This window comes from Myripristis murdjan, chromosome 5 (genome assembly GCF_902150065.1).
Source record: "Myripristis murdjan chromosome 5, fMyrMur1.1, whole genome shotgun sequence".
Lineage (NCBI taxonomy): Eukaryota > Metazoa > Chordata > Actinopteri > Holocentriformes > Holocentridae > Myripristis > Myripristis murdjan.
This window is the reverse complement of record NC_043984.1, coordinates 11,309,045-11,336,669: the sequence shown is the minus strand read 5'-3', so window position 1 is coordinate 11,336,669 and position 27,625 is coordinate 11,309,045. Positions and strand designations below refer to the sequence as shown.

General features: G+C 41.5%; 1 protein-coding gene across 3 annotated transcripts in view; it reads right to left on the bottom strand.

Moving 5' to 3' along the window:
• Positions 1-27,252, bottom strand: part of col2a1b (collagen, type II, alpha 1b) — a 56,388-nt gene extending 29,136 nt beyond the window's left edge. Inside the window, exons 1-22 of one of the 3 annotated variants that reach the window (XM_030051880.1) lie at positions 26,965-27,252; positions 23,312-23,524; positions 22,061-22,077; positions 21,605-21,637; positions 20,252-20,284; positions 19,877-19,930; positions 17,417-17,518; positions 16,588-16,665; positions 14,356-14,400; positions 13,111-13,164; positions 10,672-10,725; positions 9,359-9,412; positions 8,346-8,399; positions 8,180-8,233; positions 7,878-7,922; positions 7,561-7,614; positions 5,093-5,137; positions 4,539-4,592; positions 1,247-1,345; positions 843-887; positions 275-373; positions 1-54 (exon numbers count right to left, since the gene is read on the bottom strand). In XM_030051880.1, coding sequence (XP_029907740.1) covers positions 1-54; positions 275-373; positions 843-887; positions 1,247-1,345; positions 4,539-4,592; positions 5,093-5,137; positions 7,561-7,614; positions 7,878-7,922; positions 8,180-8,233; positions 8,346-8,399; positions 9,359-9,412; positions 10,672-10,725; positions 13,111-13,164; positions 14,356-14,400; positions 16,588-16,665; positions 17,417-17,518; positions 19,877-19,930; positions 20,252-20,284; positions 21,605-21,637; positions 22,061-22,077; positions 23,312-23,524; positions 26,965-27,055 — 1,431 coding nt within the window. In that variant the 5' untranslated portion in view covers positions 27,056-27,252. The remainder of the gene's footprint in view (positions 55-274; positions 374-842; positions 888-1,246; positions 1,346-4,538; positions 4,593-5,092; positions 5,138-7,560; positions 7,615-7,877; positions 7,923-8,179; positions 8,234-8,345; positions 8,400-9,358; positions 9,413-10,671; positions 10,726-13,110; positions 13,165-14,355; positions 14,401-16,587; positions 16,666-17,416; positions 17,519-19,876; positions 19,931-20,251; positions 20,285-21,604; positions 21,638-22,060; positions 22,078-23,311; positions 23,525-26,964) is intronic. The other 2 variants (XM_030051881.1, XM_030051882.1) reach the window with 2 other exon arrangements.
• Positions 27,253-27,625: the final 373 nt, after the last annotated feature.

Here is a 27,625-nt window from a genome sequence, read left to right as displayed (position 1 = left end):
AATTTCTCCTTTGGGTCCAGCCTCTCCCTTGAACCCTGGAATACCAGGGTCTCCCTGAAAGGAAAGACAAAGAGAGATGATTAATAATGTAATGGCATTTTATTATGATTAAAGAGAGAAGCTAAGACTAGTGATTTCTTCATAAAAGCAATGAGGAAATTAAAACGAGCAGTCATCCTTACACTAATATTAACAGACTTTTCTGCTTAGCAACAATAATAATAGTGTGTTGCATTAATATTGAAGTTTGAGGAACTACTCAGCGAATACGCACAGATGTTCCTTTGGGCCCAAGAGGTCCAGTTGCTCCCTGAGGCCCAGGAGGCCCACGAGGTCCAGGGAAACCAGGAGCACCAGCAATACCAGGGGCACCCTGCAGAGAGACACAGAGAGAGATACGAGGTCAGTAAGTCAGTCAGAGATAATTAACATCAAACTAGATAAAGTCTAACAAGCCAACTGACTAATAACTTGTTACATCCATGTAAATCTGGTGTTGTATTAGTGAGAAATATTAATCCTGATCTATCAATACAGGACAGATACAAAGCTGAGGGATGTCGGTGATGTCATGATTGAGGATAACTGACTGACTAGTTCATTTTTACTTTATTTAGTTTCATTTAAACACAATGGGACATCCCCCCTATATTCTACATGCAGATGTATTAGGCTATGTAGATTATGTAGCCTATCCAGTCAGAGAAGCTATTCTGAAACTTCATGTAAAGCGCTGGAGGGAAAATTGCCTCTCATTTCCACTGTAGCAAAGTGGGAGAATTTCACAACAGGGTGGCAATATGAAATACCCATTAAGCAGTTTTGTTGAGTTTTATACTTACAGCTGATCCTTTAGCTCCGGGGATACCATCGGTACCAGGGTTACCCTGCAAAGAAGAGTCAAAGCCAGTGACTGCACTGCATTGGAGTCTGATTCAGTCACATTTCTGGGACTGATTGATCTATATAAGAGAATAAACCGTGACAAAAACCTTCTGCAACTCTCGTAATGCATTCAGTGCCAATAATAGCTGAGATCAATCACTCAGAATGACATGACCAATAAGGAAAAATCAATGCAAATGACACATCAGGCCATTACAAACAAATTAGGACAAATTATAGCTACCCATCTGCATTGCCTCAAATGATTGCCTTTGTATCACAACTATTAAAACAAGCATTTCCTATCAGCTAATGATATACTAAAGTCTTCTACAACTTTTTGTTTTATAGCCTCACTCACAGATGCGCCAGCGGGTCCGGATGATCCTGGAGTACCAGACTCTCCGCGGGGCCCCTGAGCACCCTCAGGTCCACGGGCACCAGTGGGGCCAGCTTCTCCCTGGTCAGCAACACAGAAGGAAGAAGTTGGAATTCAAGGAGTCGATCTACAAACAATGATTGTTGGGTTGCTCAAGTGCTTTGTTGAATGTATTAGTTCATGAGATTAAAAAAAAAACTGTAAGCATGTGCCGGTAACTGGTGCAAATTTCCCAAACTTTCCTATGGCTGCTTCAGTCTTTGCCAGCTGATTGCCATGATGAGGGGAGATATTAAACAAACAGATATTCACGTAGTCAAACTGAGGTAATTCAAACAAGAACAGGGGAAATTCTTGTCAAATAGAGCATCAACAACCTGTTAAAGTTGATGTGTTAATGCTTACATCTAGATGTTCTTAAAAAATGCCAAATCTCAGTCTACACACTACTAGTTGAACTAGAATTTACTCAGTTAAAATAGAATCCATGGTTTAAAAAAAGTGTGCAGACTTAAAAATATTTTTGTGAAGAAAGTACCACTTTGAAAATCAGTTCAAGTACAGTGACTGGAGTTGTTTGAACTATTTAAAGCTTGGATTTCTATTTTGGAGCGTAACATCAAAATCATTCAACTACTCTGCCTAAGGCCTGGACTAATTAAACACAATGGCAGGAGGGAGAGATATTCTAAAATGACGGGTCTGGTATGAAAATCAGTAATATAAAATATGAAATGTCAGTAAGTAAACTGATGATTTGCTTGTACAAAGATACACCATCATTTAGCATATGCAACATGATGTGATGATGTCAAGACTAGAAATCAGGATCAATAAAGAAGCTGATGATATGAAAGAGGGGAACTGAGGCGTATTATAAACCGTGGACTTGGAAGCTGGAAGAGTGTAAATGACATTAGGGGTGAAAGTGAGTTTCAAAAAGCATAAAAATTTGATTTGAATCAAACTTGACTTGATTTTGGCTCCAAGCCATTCAAAATAGCTGTCAGTATATGTTGTTTTAAATTAGGTTCAATTTTACAGAGGTCCACACAAGCCAGTGACAGCTGCAGAAACTCTAAGAGCAATCTCAGAGTAATACATTTGATAAACATAAGCACTTTTATACATAAATGCTTATATGTAAAGATTTTTCAAAATGACTGGGGTGTAATAAGCTAAGCAGTAATGTATTAGTATTACCACTATAGTCTTGAAAAATACAGCAAATACTGTAATATGTTTTAATTGATCAGATGAATCATACACATACACTTTTAGAAACAGTAATGTTGATTAACTTAATTATTAACTTGTGACTGTGTGTGTGTTTTACTTTGAGAGAGAAAGCAAACAAACTGTTGCTCAGACACCAAACTTAACATGTTTCATTACAAAGGTTTACACGTTGTTGTGGTAAACCAATGAAATTAGAGTGGAGGGTTTATAAAACAGTCGTATTTACAAGAAAAAAGTATACAATTAACTGTCTTTCAATAAACCCAATTTATGTGGGTTTGTGTCCAAAGTGTGCTATAGTCACTGCCAAGTTTATAATGTTGTGCAGACTTTCTGGTCCAGTTTAAAAAAAAAAAAAAAAAAAAAAAAAAAAAAAGACCTGGGCCAGCATTCACAGACACTCGAGTAAATATTTTGAGTCCCCGCCTCCTGATGGACATCAGCCAGAGATTTCACAGCACTGTGAGCGCGCTGCCTTGTGAACAAGCTGGTGAATGGGATTCCTTTGCCATTGCCGCAGTGTTTCATACATCATGACTCAATAGCATGACATAACAGAGTTTGTATGTGTTTGCAAAAATGGCGCTGCAGTGGCTGAAATCTTTCCTCTCCCGCAGCCTATTGTCAAGGCCAATATATTACTGGCTCTGAATCTAGGTTAGAGAGAGTGCATATGGGGACAGAAGTGGAACGTTTGCCAGTTTTTTTTTTTTAAGGCTATGGAAAAAATTCCTTGCATTTTAGAGGTGGTGGCAGCATGGCTGTTTGTGGATAATAAAAGTAAAGGCGTATTCTGGGCTAAGTAGAAAAATCTGCACTGTGCTGGATGTGTGACACATTCAGAAAGTGCAGAAATGAGATTAATTAGATTAGATTAACTCATGGATAACATTAATTAGGTTATATTAATTGTGATGTTGCTGTCTTCTTGCATTTTACAGTTTGCCTGGGGTCTTGTTAAACTGTGCTGAGCTTTGCCTATAAGGTGCACAGAGTAAAAACCTGAAAACAAGGGTGAGTTTCATGAGCGTGCAGGGAGTTAACAGGCAGGCTATATTCCAAACAGACAGCATCTGGGCTCCTGCAGGTACTGCTCACTAACTCCTATTGTGAGATTTCTAAAGTTCCTCGCCATGGGACGCTTCCTGGAATATAACAGAGCCTACAAATACACAGACACACACTCACAGGCACGCACAACATGCATTAAGCGATTACGGATGTTTACGGATGTTTTTCTTTAATGCACACACACACACACACACAAACACACACACACACACACACACACACACAGGCTTTCACAACTTGAGTTTGCAGTGATTACTTCAAGGCATTGTTGAAAAAGGGGCCTGGATTTTTAAAACAGAGACCCATTTTTAATCCCTAAATGATTTCCCTGACTATCAAGGGGCTGGAAGAAGAAAGCAAACCAGCAAACCACCAGTGCAGGCCCTCCAGCAAAGAGCCGAGCCTGTTTGCACTGCAGGAGGAACAAATCAGTCCCAAACAAGCAAAGAAAGATACCAACAAAAAGAAAAAGAGGGAGAGAGCAACGCTTCAAAACCCCCTCCTCTCTAATTTTCCACACAGATGGAGGCGTAGAGTGCTTTTCAATGCACTGCAGCCTTCTCCGATTTCACCAACGCATTTCAACTTGTCGCCACAAAATCTTCCCTGAGCTATGTGCCACCACCATTTTCTGAGCCCTTAACGTTTTGATTTGAGTTTCTTCCCCATATACAGAACTCACAAAGTGCACATGTTGGTGCCTGTTATGCACCTCATGCAGGTTTGTTTGCGTGTAAAGTTCCCACAATAGGTGGCAGAAAGGTCTGTTATGATGGTTTATTTTACAGAGAGAGGCAGGCAGAAATGCACACACGCGCGTGCACACACACACACACACACACACACACACACACACACACACACACACACACGCACTCCCTCCCTCCACTCACACATCAAAGACAAAATGGTGATGGGAAAGAGGAAGTGGGGGTTACTAGAGAAACAGAGAGCTGCGACTTACCTTAGCACCAGGAGAGCCAGGGAAGCCTGGAGCTCCAGCAGGACCGACGGGGCCCTGCAGAGAGAAAAGGACAGGCTGTCAGCTCAGCTACCAATCACAGACACTGGAAGCTGCACTGGGCAGCTCCCAGGTGCAAATGTGCAACCCTCCTATGGCCCCAGGCCACTGCTGAAAATAAGAAATGGCTTTGTAGAAATGGCATAAACATAACCTATTGGGATATAGGAGGGGGAGAGAGAGGTGTGTTTATGTGTGTGTGTGTGTGTGTGTGTGTGTGGACAGTTGGGGGGTGAGAGGTTAAAAGGAGGGAAGGTAGGGAGAAAGAGGGGGAAAGTGAAGGGTTAGCATGGGGCAGGAGAGGGAAGTGGGAAGGGGGGTATGTATCTGAAGAAATGAGGAGAAGTGGGGGGAATGAACAGTGGGTATAGAGGAGTAATGAAAAGAAAGTAGTGAAGGAGAGAAAAGGAGGGGCAAAGTATTTCCGCTGTTTGAAAGCGTATTCCTATTTCTGACTAAAGCAAATGAAAATGACTGAGAGCCAAAGTGCGACTTACAGGAGGACCAGCAGGACCGGGCAAACCATCATTTCCACGAGCACCCTGCAATCAGAAACAAGACCTTGAATCAGCACACAGCTGGAAAACAGCCACACCTTATCCTACTGAAAGCTGTACATTTTACACAAGGCATTCATGTAAAGGTTAGACAGAGTTATTTGTTCATCGATATATATAGGGTCAAAATCTGCCTTTTTTGAATATCAGATATCACCTTGTCAGTGTTTTACCACTCTAATATGAAAGAGGTTGTTCTCTAGCCCTTAAAAAAAAAGACTTTTTTTTTTGCATAGCAACCTTAAAGATTTTTAATATTGGCAGCTTTAGGAGTTAAAAAAAAAAAAAAAAATACTGGGATCAACATCAGTCTTAAAAAACCCACATCAGTCGAACCATAGCTCATACAAAGCTATGATAATTGAAATTGGAAAAATGAGAACCACTGGGACTCAATTTGGAAAACATGTGGAATTTAGAGGCAGCTGGTGCTGACTATGAGAACAATGTCAGCCATTATTGTGTATTGTTTACTTGGATCCCTTTTAGCTGTTACAGTGTGACAGCTACTCTTCCTGAGGCCCACATTAAGAACGTACTGTATGCACATGTTTTTTGCATATATACACATTTACATTACTTGTCCCACCCACCCATCCCCAACCCTACTTAAAACATTATAGACATTATAAAACCAACACCATTTCAGTAGGCATGTAACTTTTAAGCAATCCTCGCAATATACATATACAATATACATTATGCACAACCCAATGCCAATATACAAACACTACTTGCACATACATACTTAGATCTGTACCAACAGTGGCATCTAAAACCATACTTGGTAAAGTCTGATGTTTCATAAAACCACATAAAAGAAATTAGATATTTTGCTGTCCTCTACCCAATAATAGCACCTTGAGCTGCCTTTTGAAACTTTCAGTGCTTGTTTCCTGAGTAATAAAATATGGCAGATTATTCTACTGAGAGATGGCTCTAAACAAAACCGTTCTCTTCCTAGCTTTGGTTGAGGCATTGTAAAATGACCCTTGGTAACCTGCCTGGTTTCATGATTATGTCCTGAGAAAATATTATTCTTGAGCAGAGACAGTCAGGTTGTTTTGAAGCACAAATATTCCTGCATAAAATTAGAAGACTGTGTTTTACTCTGTTGTCCACTTTTAAGATTAGAGCTGATTCTGTCTATACTTTCACTCATTGCAGTGCGATACATGCTGCTCTAGTTTGCACCGGCTGAAGCTTGTACAGCTCTTTATTGGCTGCGCTTCACCAAATTGCTGAGCAGCAGTCAAGTGACAATACCAAGGCTTCTGTGGCCTGCAAAATTATATTTAGTGTAAGGAAAGCAGAGCATCTTCCCATTTTTCCCATTTTTTCCCATTTTATCTAAGTGGTTTAGCCATGGTAATTGTCCATTAACAGTGACCTCAAGAAGTTCAACCTCAGTGACTTGCTCGATATAGCTGCCCTTGATGGAAATGTATAATTTGTTCACCCGCCTTAACGCATGGCTTGATCCAAAAACAATTTATCTGGTCTTTGACACATTCTAAACTGTTTGTGGTTACCCAGTCCAAAATCGATTTCATTTCCTTTTCAAAGTGACCATTTAACTCATCCACACTGTCTGAGGAGATGTACATGGTGGAATCACCAGCAAACATAGCTAAATAAGCTATGCTCAAAACAAGCATCATATCATCGGTAAAAACAGAATAAAGCAATGGAGCTAAGCAACTTCCTTGGGGGACACCACACTGTATTTCCCTCACAGCAGAAACAGACTGTTTGTGCTCTATTAGATAAGTAGCTCCTCATCCAGTTAAGAGTCACAGCATTAAAGCCATAAGCATCAGGTTTCTCTAAAAGCATATCACGGTCAATTAAATCAAACGCAGCACTAAAATCAAGAAGCACTGCACCCACAATCCTTTTCCAGTCTATATCATCCAACCACTGATCTGTCATTTGCATTAAAGCTGTGGTAGTGGAATGACACCTCTTGTAAGTATGCTGAAACTCAGAATTGACAGAAAAATACTGTGAGACCTGGTCAAATACAACTCTTTCTATTAATTTACTTAAAAGTAAAAGAATGTTTTACTTAACTGTCTGAAACTATCTACTTCCACACATGCAAATCAGTTGAGTCTAAATAGATCTCATGTAAATCATCCCTTGGCACCTTTGATTCTTGCAGCTTTAATCTACATCACTTAAATCAGCAGAAAGGCTCGGGGGAACAACAGGACTGTGGGCAACACAGTGAGGATAAGCAATATTATTAGTGCAAATGCTTTTGATTGGTACAGTACAAGCAGTCTGCAGTGGCACCCATGTGATCGGTAAGAGTGAGCACAGCATAGCACCAAACAGATGTGCTGTGCATCAGATGGTAGTTTCTGTGTCCAAAAAGAGTTTATAGGCAGAAAGATGGCACTCACAGCAGCTCCAGAAGGTCCAGGACGGCCTCTCTCACCAGGCAAACCACGAGGTCCCTGTGTGAAGGAGGAAGCAGAGTAGGCACATCAGAGTCAGTGTAATTTACAGCATGACTGCAAGCTCATATCTTATGTGTACATTTTAGTGTGGAAAGCCTATTTGGGAATGAACTGTAGTCTCTGTGATATTTGTACACGATTCTAGATTAAATGTGCCTCATCTAGAACTGTATCTGTTGACTGTAGCTGATGTGATGAGGATGAAGTCGTTGTGCGTGGATGATTCTCTGATAGGTGTCATTTTGTCCAGAAGTACGCACCATTGGTCCGGGAGCGCCGTTCTCTCCAGGAGCGCCAGACTCGCCCTACAAAGAGAAAAGACATTAACTCCTGTCTTCGCAATAGCAGACAATCCTCAAAAAAGGAGCTGATTACAAATGCTCCATCAGCGCAAAACAATCCCATCCTGATTGTTACTGACATTGTTGTAGCGTTCTGCGAAAGGGGTCACCAACAACACAGAAAATCAGAAGGGAAACAATAGGTGAGGTGTGTGTTTAGGAAGATAAAAAGAAGCAAAAAGAGAGAGAGAAAGGGAAAGAGAGCAAAGAGAAAATCTAACCTTGGCACCAGCAGCTCCAGTCTCTCCCTTTGCACCATCAAGACCTGGATAGCCCTAAAAACAAAGAGACAGGGGAAAAAAGCACACAGTTAGGAATAGGAGCTAAAACAGCCATGTAAAAGTGTGTGAAAATAGTGACTCATTTGTTGACAGTGATCACACTCACTCTGTGTCCCTTGATCCCGGGCAGACCAGGAGTTCCTGGGAATCCACGAGCTCCCTTTTAGGGGAGAGGAGGAGAGGTGACAGAGGAGAGTAAAGCAGAGAGACAGGAGATAAAGATAAGAGAATGGAATTATTGCACTCTAAATCCAAATCTGCTTTCCTCCACTGGCTGGGCGCCAGTGGGACAAATGACATCAGGACAAATTTTCCACCGGCAGACAAGGTCCTTCTTAAACAAACTGAGGAACATGATTAAAATTATTTAGCTTTAATAGGGTGGAATCATCTGTTGATGCATTTTGATAGGTTAAATCCGATGGCTGATTCTTGAGTGCCAAGTTGCTGCTAAACGTTTGGCTCCTACTAACACTGACCACATGAGACCCTCAGGCAAAAAATTATTAAAAAAAAAAAAAAAAAAAAAAAAAAAAAAAACTTTCACTGACTCTTGGCTTAAGATGCTATGACTCTACCAAAAATTGATACCATATTTAAGATACAGTGGAAAGCACCGGCTATCTGTCACTTATAGCAAGAATTAAGTGTGAAGGGCCTTGTGCCTTAATCTGCGAAATAACACCAACGTAGATCTGTATAGAGAAGGGATTGGAAGAAATGGAAAAGCTGGCTGAGGTTGCACTGGTGACCTGAATAAATTTTTGTCATTCTGAAATGACACCACCACCTTTACGTAAAACTCATTTGGATGTAAAGGGTCAAACAAACAAAGTGTTTCTGCTGTTTTTCTGCTGTCTATGCATTGGTCTAACATCACAAATTAGAATTTCAGTGTGATGTATTCTCTATTTTTTAGCACAACATGCTCAGTTCACATTATTACTAAGGCCTCGCACCTTTGAAAAAGAAGGAAAAAAAAACACAGAAGTGAATCTTTAAATCAAGTGTTGTTCCTCTGTAACGAATTGTTCATATATTTCATGTATATGTCTGAAACATAGCTGATAGCAGAAATCAGGCGGAATCAAAGTAAGAAAAATAAATAAGAAAACTTGCCTGAGGTCCAGATGGTCCACGCTCACCAGATTTGCCGGGTTTGCCAGCCTCACCCTAGATAAAAAACACAGGGGAACAGTGATGTGCAAACTGAACTGATTTATTATCATTACTTTTTAAGTCCCATTATATGTTTGTTTTCCGAAAAAATCCACAAACTGATGAGTAATGCTGACAAAAGAAAAGAATTACATATCTTTTTCCCATTCATCTACTGTTTATTCAATTTAGCTCATTCAAGACTGAGCGCCCCTAGTGGACACAGTCTGACATGTCAAGTCTGCTGCCATCAAGTGGCTAAAACTGGGTATCAGCTAAACTCTAGCTTCAAATGAGTAATGAAGTTTGACTGACCAAAGTTGGACAAAAATAATGACATTACATCTGCAAACATGCTAAAATATACAGTGTTGCAACAATAATCGTGCTTTAAATGAACAGAATAAGTGGCCGACTCCATACACCCTGGTGTTGAGAGCCATCCCTTAGCACACAATGACAATCTAATATGTACAAGGCTTTAGGGATTTGAAGATTATATAGTGCTTTGGCTGGTAGCTTCTATGTGACTGAACATACAGTGTTACAGACTTCCTAGACTATGGTGAACCATTTAACATGTAATGAGTGCAGCGAAGGCCCAAATACATGACGTTTATGAGAACAGAAACTGTTATTGTTCAGCATAGCTCCTGTGAGGGTCAGTTTCTGATTGAAATGGTAATGCCAGTATAACGTATAGAAGATTCACAAGGATATTCACATTATACCTTTTTTTAATACTGGCACTGCAGTAATACAAAGTAAAATTACTAGTAGATAGTCTGACTATGTAAGACCAAATAGATGTTGATGATGACGGCACTCTGAGATGGAGTGAGTTTGAGTGGTGTGCAGATGGAGTCCGCGAGATTGGTGAGTGGCCAGCTAATAGAGATATCAATCGACTTTGATTGATTATTTTATGGCGAATTTAAGCGTGTATATTTATGCATGTTTCAATAACAGATTACACTTCTGTATGAGGATAGTGACTGAGCAGTTCTCAATCCAAATCATTTCTTTATTGTCCCTTTAATCATGTCTGACTGGAATGAGCTGTTCATAAAACACACATAAAAACAATAAAAGCTGCAGACTTAATCCTCACAAATATGAGTGGAAAGTAGATGGGAGTGGACTGGACACAACAGAGACAGAAAGTATAGATGGGAGCGGACAGGACACAATAGAGACAGATACTTTTGAGGCTGCTAAGTTGTCACAGTTTCTAGTTGTTGGTTGACAGTTGTGTCTGTGGCAGAGACACTTACATCATCTCCAGGTTTGCCAGAAGGTCCAGGGGGGCCACGGGGACCCATGGGGCCCTATTAGGAAATGGATAGAGGAGAAAAAAAAGAAAAGAGCAAAGGTGAGACACGACTACCATTCATAACCCATAGGGGGCAACACTACACAGTTTAAATCTTGACTCTGGAGTAATTCATAGCATGTGGCCACAGTGTTTTTTCCTGCTGTACTTAACAAGCACCCCTGGCACAGGACATTCTTGAAAGAGATGCCAAATGAAATATAAAAAAAACAACATGACAACAGACGACTCCAATTTTCATTTGGATTGCATAAGTGTGTGTTACGCTTGATGACACAGGCTGCCATTAATAATGTATTTCCTTCTACGCTAATCAAAAGCAGTTACCAACTGTGGCTCACATCAATCAAAAATAATCTTATCTTGCCAATTTGTGCAGACAGCTTATTAGCATTATCACCGTGGGAATCAAGATGAAAAGTGGCATTAATTAGTGCCATCTACTTTAACTAACACTTATTTGTACATAAACATAACACAAAATTCTGATGAACACTGGTCTAAATAAAACACACTGGCACTGCTCCTCAATATGGACTTCTCTACTTCTAAAAAGGTGCAAAATGGATTCATTTCCACACAATACTGGTAATATTACAGCCATCCTATAAAAAAAAAAAAAAAAAAAAAAATCAATATAGAGTTAAAGATCAGTAAGATTTACAGGGTCAGATTACCATCAAAAAGGGAACAAATACTTCAGTGTCCTAATCCAGTATTCTTAGTATGCTGCCCAGCTGTTTCCTTCTCCCTCTCTGTTTCTGTCTCTCTGCCTTTCTTTTTCTCTCTGCTCTCTTACTGAGTATGCATTTATGTGCACATCTTTTTGTGCTTTGTCCAGTTTTTTGAATGTCCTCTCTCTTTCTCTCGCTCTGTCTGGCTGAACTCAGCAGGTTGTGCCGGAGGCAAAGGCATCTGTGCATCTCACTTTCCATCTACAAGTAGAAGGGCTAACACAGAATGAAAAACTGACCAGCAGTAGCATTACGGGCCTGATAGATTTTCCTGTCATTTAATTATGACCATCATCATCACAATAAATTGATCAAGAAGACCTTTTGGCAGATCCTTGTGCCCACTGCTCTAAGGGAAACACAGTGTAAGTGGCTTTGACCAATTAGTATGACTTGACAGGATAAGCTCCATAGACTTCCTAACACCTAGCCAGCCGATACGATGACCCCTGTGCCGCTGCCAAGCCAGGTTCTTGATTTTAATCACAGATAATGATGTATTGGAACAGTTTCTCTGTGGCTGTGGGTTTAAAAAGAAGCAACCTTCATATATGAACTCCACAGGAGCAGATTAGCACAGCGGTGGGGAGACCCTGCTCTGTCTACCTGCTGAGGGAATTTGAAAGGGCAGGGGAGGGACGTCAGATTTCGGGAAGCTTCAGGAGGGGTAACTGAGGATAGAATGGGGTAAAAGCTGGGGCAGCGAGTGAAGAGAGGGTAAAAAAAAAGAATATGGAGTGAGAAAGAAGTCGAGTTGGAGGGGGAAGGGTCTGTATGAGAGGGTTGGCTAAGGATAGAAAGGCAGCTGTAGCTGAGGGGGGAGGCTGTCTGAGCAGGAATATGAAGGGACAGGAAAGCTTAGACAGACGTGGAGAGCTGACAGTAAGAAGAGGGGGAAGGAAGACTAGGGGAAGCTGGAGATGGTAAAGTCCTGACTGAAGAGGGTTGTAAAAGAGTAAGGAGCTGGCTCAGAGGGAATAGGGAAACGCATAGGAGGTACAGAGAGCAATGAAAGGCTAGGAGGTGTTAGGAGAGACAATGGGCATTTAGGAACAGCTATGCAGGGATACTGGAGGGATGGCTGGAAAGGCTTTCTTATTCAACAGTGTTGTTGATTTTGTTGCCATTTTGCCATTAAGACCCACTTAATCTAGCGGCATCTATTTATGTGTTTTCAAACTAAACTAGACTGAACTAAAATAAACTAAACTGCAGTTAATTTTATTTCCCCTTTTATAGCCAGACACTTTCATTCAGAGGTAATTCCTATGTATAATGAGTAAAAACAAAGAAACAAGTGAAGGTGAGGAGAGGAGTGGTTAGTATCAGTAAGTAAATCTTTAGGAAAATATATTTAAAAAGAAAATATGATTTTCAAACAAATATAACAGATGTATAAGGTTCTATTTTCAAACTAAATATATATTTTTTAAAAATTCACTGATACACTCCATTGCTTAAGAAAACAGGTGACAGTGATGTGTCGTAAACATACCGCTGTCTAGAGTGTTATGGACAAGCAATGCCTGTGCCTGTAATGTCTGGGAGGCTGGAGGAGAAGTGAGACACACAGGGAGGTCTGAGAAGGGCTTAAGAGCTAGAAGTTGCGATAAAGCACCAAGCGAGGGTCCCTGTGGGATACTTACAGATTGTCCAGGCTCTCCAGGCTCTCCTGGGTTGCCTTGGAAACCTTGTGGGCCCTGGGGTGTAGAAAGAAGAGAGAGACAGAGGAGAGCATTTGGTGAGAGTGTGTTATACGTGGGTTGGTGAAACTCAAACCATGCCTGATAAAAATGCTCAGGTGGCTTTGAACTTTCACATTCAGTTCTAGCTATGACCAGCAGCTATACTGGAGAGTGATTATTTAGTTAGTAGTATCTATTTGTATACACAGATATATACATACAGAGTACACAGATCTACAAATTCAATAAGTAAATAAATTGCAATAGTAAAAGGATCAAGCTATTTTCATTTGAATGGAATTGGTTAAATAAATGAATAAATAAATGTCATACAAAATTACCTATAAAGGATGCTCTGTCATTATGCATTAAATTCTGATTTAAATTTACAGTACTATCTGGCTGGAGGGAAAGTGAATAATACTGAATATATATACAGATGCCGACATTATAGTCATCATTATCTACAATAGACTGTATAGCATCATATCTCTACTTTAGTTCATCTATGTACATATTGCAGCCACTCAAATCACAGCTCTTCCATAGGACAGTCATACTATTTATTGCATCCCATTTCCATGAGACGATAAGGCCAAATATAGAAATACAGTGTGTGGAAGATTTTAAAGATGAAGGTGTACATTCAAAAATGGCGTCTCCTCGAATGTGGGCTCAGTGTGATTGAACCATCAAGTTGAGACAAGTTAGCTGGCATTGCCTACAACTTAACAGCTTTACTATGGAGACTGGGAGGACTGGAAGGGCTGCAGGTGGCTGAGGGCAAGAGAGGAGAAGAAAAGAGAGGGGGCTAGGGGGTGGAGGGAGCCCTCTGGGCTCAATGAAAGGTAAATTGTCAGGTGTTGCATGTCTGGGTTGTGGCAAAGGAAAAAGCCCTGGAGCCTGCAGCTGGGAGATTCTCAGTATTCTCAGTGTGCCAGTTTCCTCTGCACAGCAGCACTCAGGCACAGCAAAATAAGAGTGTGTAGAAGTGTTGTTCAAAGTGGCCTTTAGTCATCTCAGGGTCATCATATTTATAAAAAATGGCCAGCGGAAGTACACAACCTGGCAAGAGTATACAACAATATAAAGCAAGTTGCAATTATCTGCGATTGGCTTGAGCATGCTGGCTGTGATTGGACAGAGGATCTAGTCTACAGGTGTGTCCAACCCGTGTGTTGTTTGGAGAGTACAGGAGGTACTTACAGGTGCTCCAGTGGGGCCAGGTGGTCCTCTAGGACCCATAGGGCCCTGCAGAGAGGAAAAGAAACAAGAAACACAACATCAGGATAATGACAGGCAATCACATCCTTCACCAGTGCGCACACTGTAACCTCGGCAAACGCGTAAATACACAAAAACATGCATACCCATGATAATGTGTAAAATTTTTGCAGTTATGTATGTGGTTTGGGGTGGGGAAAGACCTGTCTGTCTTCCTCTTGAAGATTTTCAAGAGCTATAAAAACATACTGCATGCTTTGCCCCAAAGGTACAAAAAAACTTAGCGGCTCAGCCTGTCAAATCCATAAATCGTTTGGAATTCCACTGTGGTGCTCAGACTCTCGCTTCCTTTCTAGTCGTTTCACTGTCAGCCCCCCCAACCACCACATCTACCGCCTCCCCCTTTCTCTCAGCCTCTCTCTTCCCTACCTGCTGTGCATTTCTACAGTTCAAAGGTCATCGGCAGTAGTGCTGTACTCCTGAGAGGAGTGTTTGAACTCTACATGACTTCTTCTCATGGGAAGAAAAACAGCACAATACTGAACTGTTTCCGCAGATGAATGCTTCATCCCATAAAAGTTATATTGTAGGCACTAAAATAGGGGGTGTGATTTCTTCAGCTAAATCCTGTCTCACTGAACCTTAATCTGCCATGTGAGGGCTTTTGGCTGGAATCACATGTCAAAGCAATTTTTACCTCAACTCCATGCCTCATTACTCAGCACGAGAAAATCTCATTGCATGGAGGTGAGGAGCCAAATCCCTCTCACACTCTCTCCCTGTTGTTAACACATAACAACGGAAAATCATTAACTGTATAACAAATGATGGACTGTAGAATTTGGAGTCAATTAAGTCGCACAGGATTCCCAGTTCTTCTGTGGAAAAAAAAAAGCTTTGACTAGGCTTGTGACAACCCTCTTCATGGATTAAAAAGAAGTATTCCTTTCCACAGACTTCTTTTTATAAACCCTCTTTTCAGCATCATGATTAGGCATGAGAAATTTGGGACGGCAGCCAAAGAAAACATCAAAACGTGGCACCACACAGTGGTTCTCAGAGGGGAATGAAAGTCACCTTTCAGTGGGTGGGGAGGCCAACATCGCAATGGGTAGGGACCCATCAATGGGGTTCTATATCTTCAAGACTGCTTATATGTGCGTTTAGGGGATGCACATACAGTATGTAGGTTTGTGTGTGTGTGTATGTGTGTGTGCTCACATCTCACAGAGAGTGTTGTTTGAGTGTCTGGTATGTATGTGTATGAATGGGGAGGGGTGCAGTGAGTCGGGTGGTGGTTATGACTTTGACTTGTGATTAAGCATTAGTCCAGTCTTGTCACTCATCATTCTCACAAATCCCAAGCTAAATGTGGGCTGACTTCAAAAAGAACCAAGTATTGTGGCAAGCGGCACTCAGACAGACACGCAAATGGACCGACAGAGGAGACTGCTGCTCGTTGTGGGGATCTGATAGACTCCAGCCCCCTCCTGGTGTCTCAGACTTCAGCTGGGCTGAGCCAGTGCCAAGCTGCGCTGTGCCTTTCCAAACCAAAATAGCTCCCAGTGTGTTCTTACTCCAGCACAGGCAATCTGTCATGCCAGCTAGCTGGCGGCGGCGGTAGTGGTTTGTCATGGGCTTGAAAAATAATAACAATCAATGGCTGTTTCCTCGGTTTCTAAAACCTCTCCTCTGTACTCCATGGGAGGTGTTTGTTTTTCCATCTGGACCCAGAAGGCGGTAGATTCTTTTCTCCAACACTGGGAGCCCACTCTTACAGGATGCCATGAGGTTTCTCCCAAAAACACAAAAAATGTTGATGAAACAGGATGCTATCATGGACGCTAGTCTGGACAGTCATTTAGGTCATAACTGATCTTATATCCTCAAAGGGTATCTCCTCTCCTGTTGAAAAACAATCTCATGGTCTCAGAAAATGTCCATCTCCTTGTTGTTGTGTGCAAGAATAACGTGAAACTTGACTGATCCCTGTACGGTTTCTTTTCTGTTTGCCTCCATCCAGTAAGGTCAGTGTGCAGCATCAGCTACAAAACAGCTGGCATGGATTCAGAGATTTGCTTTTAACCCAGGTCATCCAGATGAAGGACGGTCTCTCTAACCACTAGACCCTTCCGAAATTTAACATCCCAGGTTCAGCAGCATATTGTAAAAAGAGCATGGCAGTGGCAGTGGGTCTCATCATCGCTCTCTCACCATTGGTCCTTGCATCACACCCATCTGGGCGCCGCCAGCCTTCTCGTCGAATCCACCAGCCATCTGAGCAGCAAAGTTCTATGGAAGTCAAGAGAGAAATACAGATTATTGAGGGAGAATGATTAGGTGGCATTTGTTGTGGCATCTTGTTATTAGATCTTTGATTTGATCATAATGGCTGCAGTCTAAATCTTTGTGGCTAAATACCAGGATGAATGGCCATCAAGAAAAGACCAAGGTGAATTCACCAGTAAAACCATCACTAAGATAAACTAAAAATGTATTTATCCCGGAGGACAAAGGCATTATCGTTGATTTGCAGAGTTTGCAGGATGCCCTTGTCTTTCTGGCAGGAGACAGGATCAGGTTTTAAGTGTTTGTCAACAGCAGAGTTGATGGGAATAGAGAGCAGACAGAGGAGAGACAAAGGGCGTAAGAACTGTTTTCATCTCTCTCTCCTTCACAAAGGATCTCCTTGTCTTTCCCCCCCAAAAAAGCCCCCTGTTCCCTTTCCCTGCCCAAGTCTATCATACTACCTCTGGCTCCCCTCGCTTCAACCCACAGCCTCTCCCCTTTTCTTTCCCAAAGAATGAAAAGCATTCTATCTATTCTCTCTCTCTGTATCCCCATACGGTTGTCTTTCTACCTCCTCCCAATACCAGCAATTTCCCCCTCTTTTGTGCTCTTGTTTTCTTGCCTCCACTGTTTTACCAGTCTCCCCGCTTCCTCCACCCAGTCAAAAATGGACCCATTCTCAGCCCTGTTAAACCTGTCAGGCTCTGTCTATAGTGCGAGCCCCACTGCCCCCTGCTTGTCACAGGATACTTACTCCACCAAGGCCAGGGGGTCCATTAGGTCCTGGAGGTCCAGGGGGGCCGGGGTTTCCGGGGGTACCAGGCTCGCCATCTCTGCCACGGGGACCGGGGCTTCCCTAAAATAAGTAAATGAATGAAACTTAAATGAAAAGAAAACCAAAAACAGAAGAAAGAACCGACCTGCTGATGAGGTTATCAGTCTATTTCCTTTGTAATAACTTGTACCAAATGATGACAAGATTGGCAAAAAATTGGGATGAAAGATGTATAGTTGCAATCTCTTAAGTGCAACTAAAACAAGGCTGGGCTGTAACTAGATTTTGACCTCCATGAACAGTGGCTATAGTGGACAGCAGTTTTAAAACCCTGATTATTTATACAGTTAAATATTGCCAATTGGTTTTTCATATGAAATCTCTAATATCTGTACTCGACTTTTTTGATTTTCCATCAGGCAAAACTTGTGGATAGTATCTGGTAATTTTTTGGAACCACCTCCATCGAGGTTGAGCGATACTAAAAAGTGACGTGAAAACACTGCAGACCACTGACTGGTCAGAGAGAAATTGAACACCAAAGCAAGACTCTTGAAGCAGCCCTTTCGGCTGGTCTTGTCTTAATATGTGATGAATTTGGAACGAGCTGAAAACTGTTCATGACAATTCATTTTGAAAGAGCAACAGCCAATGGGAAACTCCAACATTCGGCCGACCAGTGGTCTAACATCATCACTCTGAGAGTCAGTGACAGACATCCGCATTTGTAGGGCAGACCCCATTGCTGTGGTCCAGGCAATAATAACTGAAGTAGTGTGTTTATTATCATATCATTTCATTTCATTTCATGACAGCTAAAAACACAAATAATCCCTCAGTTTTGCACAAATCCAATTGCTAAACTTTATTAAATGCCAAACAAACAGCAAGGGAAATGTCTTGCTCTTGCACTGAAGTGAGGGAAATGCATTTAAAGAAAGTGCTGAATTTATCATTCATTACTTGTAAGTATGGGTATCAACATTTGAACACTTTTGAACACTTTAAGTAATTTGTTTAAACCATTCCACAATAGCTGGTAGATGCTGTGCCACTGAACTCCAGCTGTCAGATACAAAGAGAAAGAAGTGCAATACCCAGCTGAACATTGTGCAAACTGCACTGACATTGTGCATGAAGGAACCTGACAAAACCTCACACCTGCTGGTGGCAAACAGCAGTATGCCATGAATGTCTCTTTGAGTAGCATTGCCAAACAGGTAATTAAAAGTTGCTTTTGATCTAACTCCTGTGTCAACTCTACAATTCAAAATATGACAACAAAAATGGCAAAATGTATTTTTTTTTCTGCAGGGACTATGTACTATCAGGCTAAAACAGATACTAATCGTCATACCACACTGCATGTAGCAACAAATTACCCTGCAAGGGAATACTAAACAAAGAATGCACTGAACACCTCAAAGGCTGCTGAGCCACACAAACAATGGTTTGATGAGGATGCATTACAATATAAATGTACTAAATCTGCTGCTTATAACACTTTACGGCTTTACATGTTTCAGAATTTAGCTACAGATACATTAAAATGACATACAGTAATACAAGAAGCACGACAAGTGATAGCACATGATGAAGAATGTCCAGTCTATTACAATGCAGTAAGAATGCTAGGATTTCTAGTAATAAAAATATAATGAAAGCACACTTAAACAGTAGCAGTCAATTAAATTCCAACTGATGAGCTCCTTTAGGATTAAAGATGGAGAGGATTTCTTGTGCTTATTATAGCTTGGCCATATATTTCTTTTGCACTTACACATTTAAACGACTCAGTATGCTCACTTTATCATCTCACAACTGCTTCACTTAACTCTGTAAAGAAAACAACAGCCACCTCCAGGAACACGCAATCAGACATTTTCTAACGGCCATAATGCTAGAAACAATCTCATTAAAATTTCTCCTATAAAGCAACTTCAACCTGGAGAAAATCAACACACCTTGCGCTGAAATACATAAACAAGACAACAACAAGCCATAAACTACACATCTGCAACCATTATCATTATCTCTTCCAAGTGCTGTTAGATTAATGCGATGATCAAAGCCCGACCAGCACAGCAACACACTGAATGACTGAGGCCTCGGCAGCAGCCAGAGGTTTACATTATGTGTCTCCGACAGCCCACATCTGTTAAACAACCCAGCCCGCAGCAGACCACACAGCCTAATGGAAACGACACATGACTGGCTTGACTGAGCTGCTCAATGAAAGGCTACCATTCTGTAAACCTGCAAGTTATAGCAGATACCCCCCCACCCTCCCCGCCCTGCTTCAGCCCCCTCAAAGACCTAACACTATCAGATTCAATAGGACATGCTGTACTTTTCAAGGGAACAGAGTGTAAGTTCACAGATCTATTTTTTTTTCATAGAGAAAATGACAAGCGGGTAATATTTATGTGTCAATCTCACCTTCTCGCCTTTCTCTCCTCTTGATCCGCGTGGTCCCTGCTCTCCCGGTGGGCCCTATAGGTGAACAGGAGATGATGCAGCAGCTGGTAACTTGAGGTGTTATCTCAGTGAATGGCATGTTCAAGGGTTGAAGAGATGGCTGTAGTCCATGAACTCTGCTAGTGTCGTGACAGCTTTACTTTATATGCTGTCTCTATTTCATGTGAATGTCATGGGCAACAAAGTCCTCTCAATACTTTAGTGATTATTCCTAATCATACGGTATCTTATATAATCACAGTTTGGACACAATTCTCTCTGCATGCAGCAAACTGCATATGGCTTCTAGGAATGGTAATTGAATAAGAATGTGGAAATGCTGAGAGCAGTGCATACCATAGGGCCAGGTGGTCCTCTTGGTCCTACAACCTGAATAATGAAAGACAAGGAAAGACAGGAAGAAAACATGGTAAGGCTTCAGTATTACTACACTGGATTTGAGTGGCACTTTATTTGAAATGAAACGTTTACAAGTGGCATGTAAAAAGTTAACAAATGCTTTCTAACCCACTTTAACTTACAGTAATAGTAAGCATATATGAGGGTGACTTTAACATTTTAACATTTTTAACATGCTCTCCCAAATTATGAATGTATTGTTTAAAGTATGTATACAGATGATGGCATCCTTATTTGTTTTTTACCATTATATTATAATGTGTCAGAAAGCATTTGCTAACAATTGTATGTATAGTTGCTTCATTGCAGGGAGAGTGCCAGGGATTGGAAAAAGTGCTTCATACTTATCTTTCATAAAGTACTACCTTCAATTTTTGATGTCTCTTATTCAAGTATGGCAGATACTTCAAAACTGCATACTAACACATGTTTTCATGTAGGCGAAGTAAATACTTTTTAAATTAGAAAAATGCTTACAGGAACGTCTAAATCTTAAATGTACCAGATCTGTCGGAACAGGTAAGCTATTGTGTTTGTGTGTTTTTTTTTTTTTTTAAATTGCATTGCTGATTACACATTCAGGGAAATTTTATGTATCTCCCATCAGAGCAGAACTGTTGATTGCTAATCTCTGCGGGTAAAGCATTATCATAACAAACGCACAATAAACAGTGCCTTCTTATTTCCTGCCATGGACCACTATTCCCTCAAGGGGGTAAAGTATTTCCATATACAGCGTTGAAGCTCTCTCTCTCTCTCTCTCTCCCTTACTCTCTCTCTCTTTCTCCTGGCCTATGGGAATCTTTACTGAGGGATCGTATGGAGCTCTTATTGTGCTTGGCTGTCTTCCTGACGAGTGGCTAACAGGCCTAATGGACTGAGAAGCCCCCCTCCTTCCCCCCTTTCCCCTTGACCCTGCCTGCCCCCCAACCACTCCCTCTTCTCCTCTCCTCCCCTCTTTTTCTTTCCCTTTTCTTACTCTCTATTTTCTGGTAGACTGGTGGCATACAGTCTTTGAATTCTTCAGTTTTTCCCTAACCATCTCTCTCTCTCTCTCTCTCTCTGCAACTAATTACTAAACTGGACTTGCACACTTCACCAAGGGCCAAGGATATTATGCAACCCTATGAACTAATACTGCATTCTCACTGTGCCTCTGAAAATTAGGATGCAAAAAAGGGTAGTGTTGCTTGTGAAGACAAAATAATGGTTTTAAACTCTATAGTAACTGACAAATAAACATTTCTTTAGAGGTAAAAAGAAGATGAATGCACAATATTGTTCACTTACATCGGTAATGTCTCCAGGTTCGCCTTTCTGACCCTGGCAGATAGAACATAATGACAGCAATTAGGAAACATCCATTCACTTCTCTTTACCTTACATGCAACCCTTCCTATAGGTGAGCATTTGGAAAACTCTGTCAATGGAAAAATAATCATTTTTAAAAGGACACTGGTCAACAAAAACATCCTGGAAATAAACATGTGCTACAGTATCATCAGACACAAAAATATGGCACACGGAGTGAGGCAGGAAATAACTATTAGCTGTCTGACAAAGTTCTTTTATATCAAAGCATCACCTAAATCCATAAACTACAGGCTCATGTTGCAGCACTGATCTGAGTCTGGGACAGGCACAGGTTTAATTGTAGGTGCTTGGAGCTGCATTTAAAACACACAATGACAAATATCCACCCGCACACACATGCACACAGCATCTACATATAATACAGCATCTCACCTTAGCTCCAGGTGCTCCTGTTGTGTGGTGGAGAGGAGGAGAGGTGGAAACAGATCACAGTTAGAAAAGGAAGCACACAAATAACAATCTACAAGGTTTATTTTCCCCTCAAGCCGAGAAAATCTATACTTGACGATACCAAAGTGTACTTTCCAAAATCAGACTACACTAACTACCACCACCAGATAATAGTCCTGGTACCCAAAGAGCCCATCAGGATTGATGAAGTGTTGGTTGCAGCACCATCTTAAGAGCTCAAAGCAAAGGCAATGCAGAAGCAGGTGAAAGGGTAATGTATAAAGCAAGGGAATCAGAGTAGCCTATTCAAAGTACTGGTTTGTGAACATCACTGTGGTGAAGGCTGGGTTTTTCAAGAGCAAATTCAAAGTTCATCTTTGCTTTGTTGCAAATGAAAAGAATGAACATGATTCAGATGTGCTGCTGAAAAATCCAGCCCTGAGTTAGTAACACTGGGATTCAACAATCCCATAGCATTGTTAGATAACAGTCTTGATGAATAAGCCTTTACTCTTTTTAGTTGCTTTATAACTTACTGTAAAATGAAACTAGCATGTTATGAACTTCATATTCCATTTAATTTCAAAAACAGTGACACTTCTGATTTCATTTAATGCTCCTCAGCCAATTTTGTCCATATTTCCACTGCTGATCACCAGAGTGTTTAGACATTACAGGCATTATTAATGCTTTATGAGGAAGTAATGTTAGAGCGGTCTAGTTTAGTGAATAGCTGCTTCAAATACCGTTAATTTCAACAGGCCGTCACAGCTATTTCTTTGACATCAGATTTGCAAAATTCCACAGAGAGGATATAGAGTAGAAACTCTAGGCCGCGTCTGCTTCAGTGAGGTATTTCCATAATGACTCCCACATGTTTTCATGATACTAAGGGTAGGAGAGAGGATTCGAGCAAGATGGGGCCAAGGTGAGCCAGCTATGGAAAAATGACGTTGAGGTAGCATTTCACTGAAATCTAGTCAGAAATGCCATTGCAATCCTTTTTTTTGTCCTTGTCATTTGTTTGTTTGGGGGGCAGAAAAACAGCATTCAAATCAAAGGATGACATGTAGGCCTGCTGAAAGCATCAAGGATAAAGATAAAAGCAAAAGGAATTAAATAGTAACTGGCCATCCTTTGATTAATACCTAAGTGGTGTTTTCTCCCCCTAAAAGAAACAATATGATCTTCTACAGTAATTTATTTATGAGAGGTGTGAGATAAATAAATTACGACCACTTGGTGGAGCCTGGTCAGCTGCGCAGATGGGGCAACACTCTCCAAATGGGATTTCAGGTTTGGGGCAGTCTTTTAGCTCCTCGCAGATAATGTCGTCGCACAGGACAGTTCCCGTGTCACACACACAGATACGACAAGGCTCTGGTTTCCATACATCTTTGTCGCTATAGCGTTGTCCGTCTTGTACACAGCTAAAAGGATCCTCCTCTGCGTGTGAGACCATAGTGAGGTGCACACAGAGGCCAAGGCATGTAGTTGGTGGGAGGGAAAAAAGAGATTATGCATCAGGTTTGCTACTCATAAACAATAATTCCAGTACTTATAGCATAGCATGTTTTCTAGACATAAAGCAACCTGGCGAATGTTTGTTCAGACAGAAAATAATTACACTGTGTATTCACAGATATTCCAGAGTGGAAAGGCACAAGTCTACATAAAATGTATTCCCAACAGTAAGAATATACTGTGATACTTCATTGATCCCTGTGGGATGTTGTTTTCTTCCACTTTCCCAAAAAAAGGGAAGTTAACACACCTGGCTACCTACAGTGCACCAAACCTGATGTGAGAGGTGATTCTGTCTCTTGCTCAATGACACTTCAGCAAAGATGATGCATGTAAAAACACAGAGTTTGAAGTCACACAGTCCACCCATTACACCTAACAATGATTAATGAAACCGGTGCAAAATTTAATTCATCAGCAAAACCTTTACAAAACACAAAACGTGTTCTAAGATTCACCTTATAAATAACCAATTCTAAACCCAATCCTTGACACAAGAGACTGCAACTTCTCAATTAGCCACAGGGGGGCAGTACAACACCACAGAATTGACTGCCAAAGTCAAACTGTGCAAGTATTTCAGAAACAGCCGATAACTTCACAGGAGGTACAGACCATGTGCATGAATTCCCCCCTTATTGCACTGCAAAGGAAAATATCAGCCTAGTTTACATTGTGAAGACGCCCTAAACTGCTGAACATGAAACACAGAGTTTGCATTCATAAGATGTAAACTACTGGGATTGCTTCTTTGTTGTTGTTGTTTTTTTAATCATAGATTAGCAAACAGCACAAAACAGAGCATGATGGAAGTGGCAGGGCATGCTGCTACACTAACCATAGGCCAACTGTACATGATTTAAATTACACTGAATGCCAAATTTTGGCAGTTAACTCACTGGACATGAGCCACATGCCACTTCACTTTGCAGTCAGACAACTTATTCACTAGTCAACACAAGGCCAAACACATGCTCTGACTGGAAGTACTGAACCCTCACCGAGAGGGGGAAAGGGGTTGATGCACCAGGAGGGATGCCTCAGGGAATGGAGAGCAGAAGAGGCTGGTGAGTTGTGGAGATGAGAGGTGGTAGGTACTGTGGCTATATTTACCCATGAGGCCTGCTTAAGTCTAGGTAACCTCACGGACCTCAACAGCAATGAATGAAGCCTTTCTGGAATGGGACAGAGTGGGCAATTCACGAACTATTGCCTTGTACAAACACAGGGCGCATTTTAAACCCCATCTGGAAACCATAGCTGTGTCAGATGCCAGTTCAAACACATCAGAGAAAGGAAAATGGTCAGCTTTCATGCACATAACTTGCCTTTTTAATATTTAGTTTTATAGGCTCTTATGAACTGGCAGAGGCCTGCACCTGTCCTCACACTGGACCAAATATGAAAGAATCTTCTGAAATAGGATATTCTGGTACATATTGTTACTATGCTGACACAGAGACTCTAAAAATAATTGGTAAATTTGTTCCCTCATGTGTTGGTAGCCATAATATTTGCCAGTGGGGAATGAAATGAATGATGCAAATGGTAAAGAGAACCCAGATGTGCTTCTGGGACATTCAGGTCAACTCTGAATTCCAGCTGAGGCTGCTACACAGGAGGATTTAGTATTGTACAGGCTTGGGCACTGCTCCTACCCATCAGATTATCCCTCTGGCCTCTTTGCTGCCATGGATGGTCAGTCAGTAGCCTCCAAATTGAGAGGTAAAGAACTGACCCTTGTCCCCTCTGGGTGATTCAGAGCCAGTAGCTGTTTGCTGCCCTTTGAGCCTGCTAGGCTGGGGTCACAGCCAGACTCTTTGGCCCCTTTAGGGCTTCTTAGTGTGTCCCAGAAAAAAAATCTGCCTCCAGTTAACTCTCAGGAAAGAGGTGTTTGCATTATGTCCAGGGGCCTACATCTCTGAAAGGGTAACCTGAGACTTGCAATTGCACGAGTATTTTTTTTTTTTTTTTTTTTTTTTGTCTTGGCTTGAGTTTTTTTTCCTTTTCTCACTTTCCTTTGGAAACACCAATTTCTCTCAATTTTAATTTGGCCTGTTGGTATGCCTGACCTATTGTAGACTCAAAAGAATGCACCTTTTCGAATTACAATAATAAAAACAGCCTTCTTATATTTTTTTCCAGGCACCTCTCTCTTTCTCTCAGTCTGTCCCCCTCTCTCTCTCCCCCACCCTCTCCCTCCCTCTCTCCCCATCTCTCCAAGCTGACTGTCACAGTCTCTCAGGGTAATCTTTTAAGCAGATGGAAACCCTGAAATCATATGGAACATTATTTCTGGCCCCAATCTACCAGCATACCTTCATTCTCAAATATCTCCTCCGGATACTATACTTAAATGAATAATGATGCAGAAGAATCCCAGTCCAATATAAATGACTGGGCAAGGCATTGTTCAAATACGCAATACTGTGCATACACAATAGGAAGTATGCACATATAAATTCGAACAGCGTGGCCACTTGCTTCTTCATGATATGACTGTTTAAATAAACATCAAGTTTTTATGTACATTTTGGTTATTAGTCCACCATTCCGCTCCAACAAGCCTGGATCCGCCTCGATGCCCTCTGACAGCAAAGGAATGTTAACGCTTTTCACCAAAGGCCCTTGAGCCTGGCCACCTTTCGCTTTTTGCCCCCCCACTTCAATGAAGTGGATCTGGAGTTAAAAGGGGAAGCCTGTCAAGGCCTCCAGAGCACCCACAGGTGCGGCGCAACTTGCGAGGAGAGGGAGGGAGTTTAGTGAGGCAAAGAGCTGACAGAACTTAAAACCGTGAGCATAATCTGTTTTAGGAATATCACGTTTCGAATGATGAAACACTGTTAATCACTGGTTAACTTGAATTTCTCACAAACCCTCAAGATTTGGAGCGTTATCTCACGTGAACTGCCCACGTCCCACAACCCATTCCATCACTTTTACGCACATCCAGGCACATCAACAAACTATAATATGTCAAGTTTCCTCCCATCAATGATATTGATTATTCATCTTGATAATACTAACACTCTTATAAACCATGTGCATCACAGTTAGCACTTTTCCAAACAACGGGTGAACCGAGTGAACGGCTGATCGGAAAAAAAAAACAGGCACCACCTGTGCGTAAAACGTGCGGAGGAATAACCAAATCAACCCAAGCACCAAAACAATAACCGGTATTCAAATCACAGGTGCCGTGCATGTAGGACGACAAAATAAACAATATGACAGCACTTCATTTCAGTGGTAGAACTGTTTTGCCATTCATATGCATCTCATGGTAAGCATTGGCACTTTAGCATTTGTTCAGAACAGCCACACCAGATCTTTGAGAGAAATAAATAAAAACTGCCACTTACGGTCGTCCTCCTGACATCTCACAACGGCTAATAGAAAAACTTGGGTTGCTACAAGTAGCAATAGAGTCCTCGAATCCACAAAGCTGAACATGTCTAAATATTAGACATGCAGGGGCCTTGGGGGAGAAAAAAGAAGGGTACGAAGGGAGCGGAGGCTTCTCTCAGTATTTAGTGTGTGTGTTCCCAGTTACAAAGCCGAACCATTCAACATTCAACCTTCCCAAAACCGATGGGGGAATCCGGTGGCAGGACCCAGACCCCAGCAGAAACTCAGCACCGACCGCTTCAGGCCAGGCACTGTAGTTTTATGTCCCCGTTGCCTTCAATGGATCTTCGTATATTCCCAAATATCAGTCCAACCCCTTACCCCCTGTCAAGCTGAAATCTGAGCCCCGTTTCCCTCCCATTTTGTCTCCCAGGTTCCATTATCCCGAGTCCCAGACCACTCCTTCTCTCATGTGCTGCTACTGAAAAGGGGTACCCGAAAACTCAAACTTTTTTTCTCCCCCCCCTCTCAAACTCCGCTGGCGCCCTCCCCCTGTCTCCTCCGCGCTGTTCATCGAAAGCAAAACGTTCCCACAATCATTTGGTGACATTACCAAAAAGAAGGCGCGTCTTTTTTTTTTTTTTTTTCCTTAACATGCTCCTGTGTGAAAAGGTT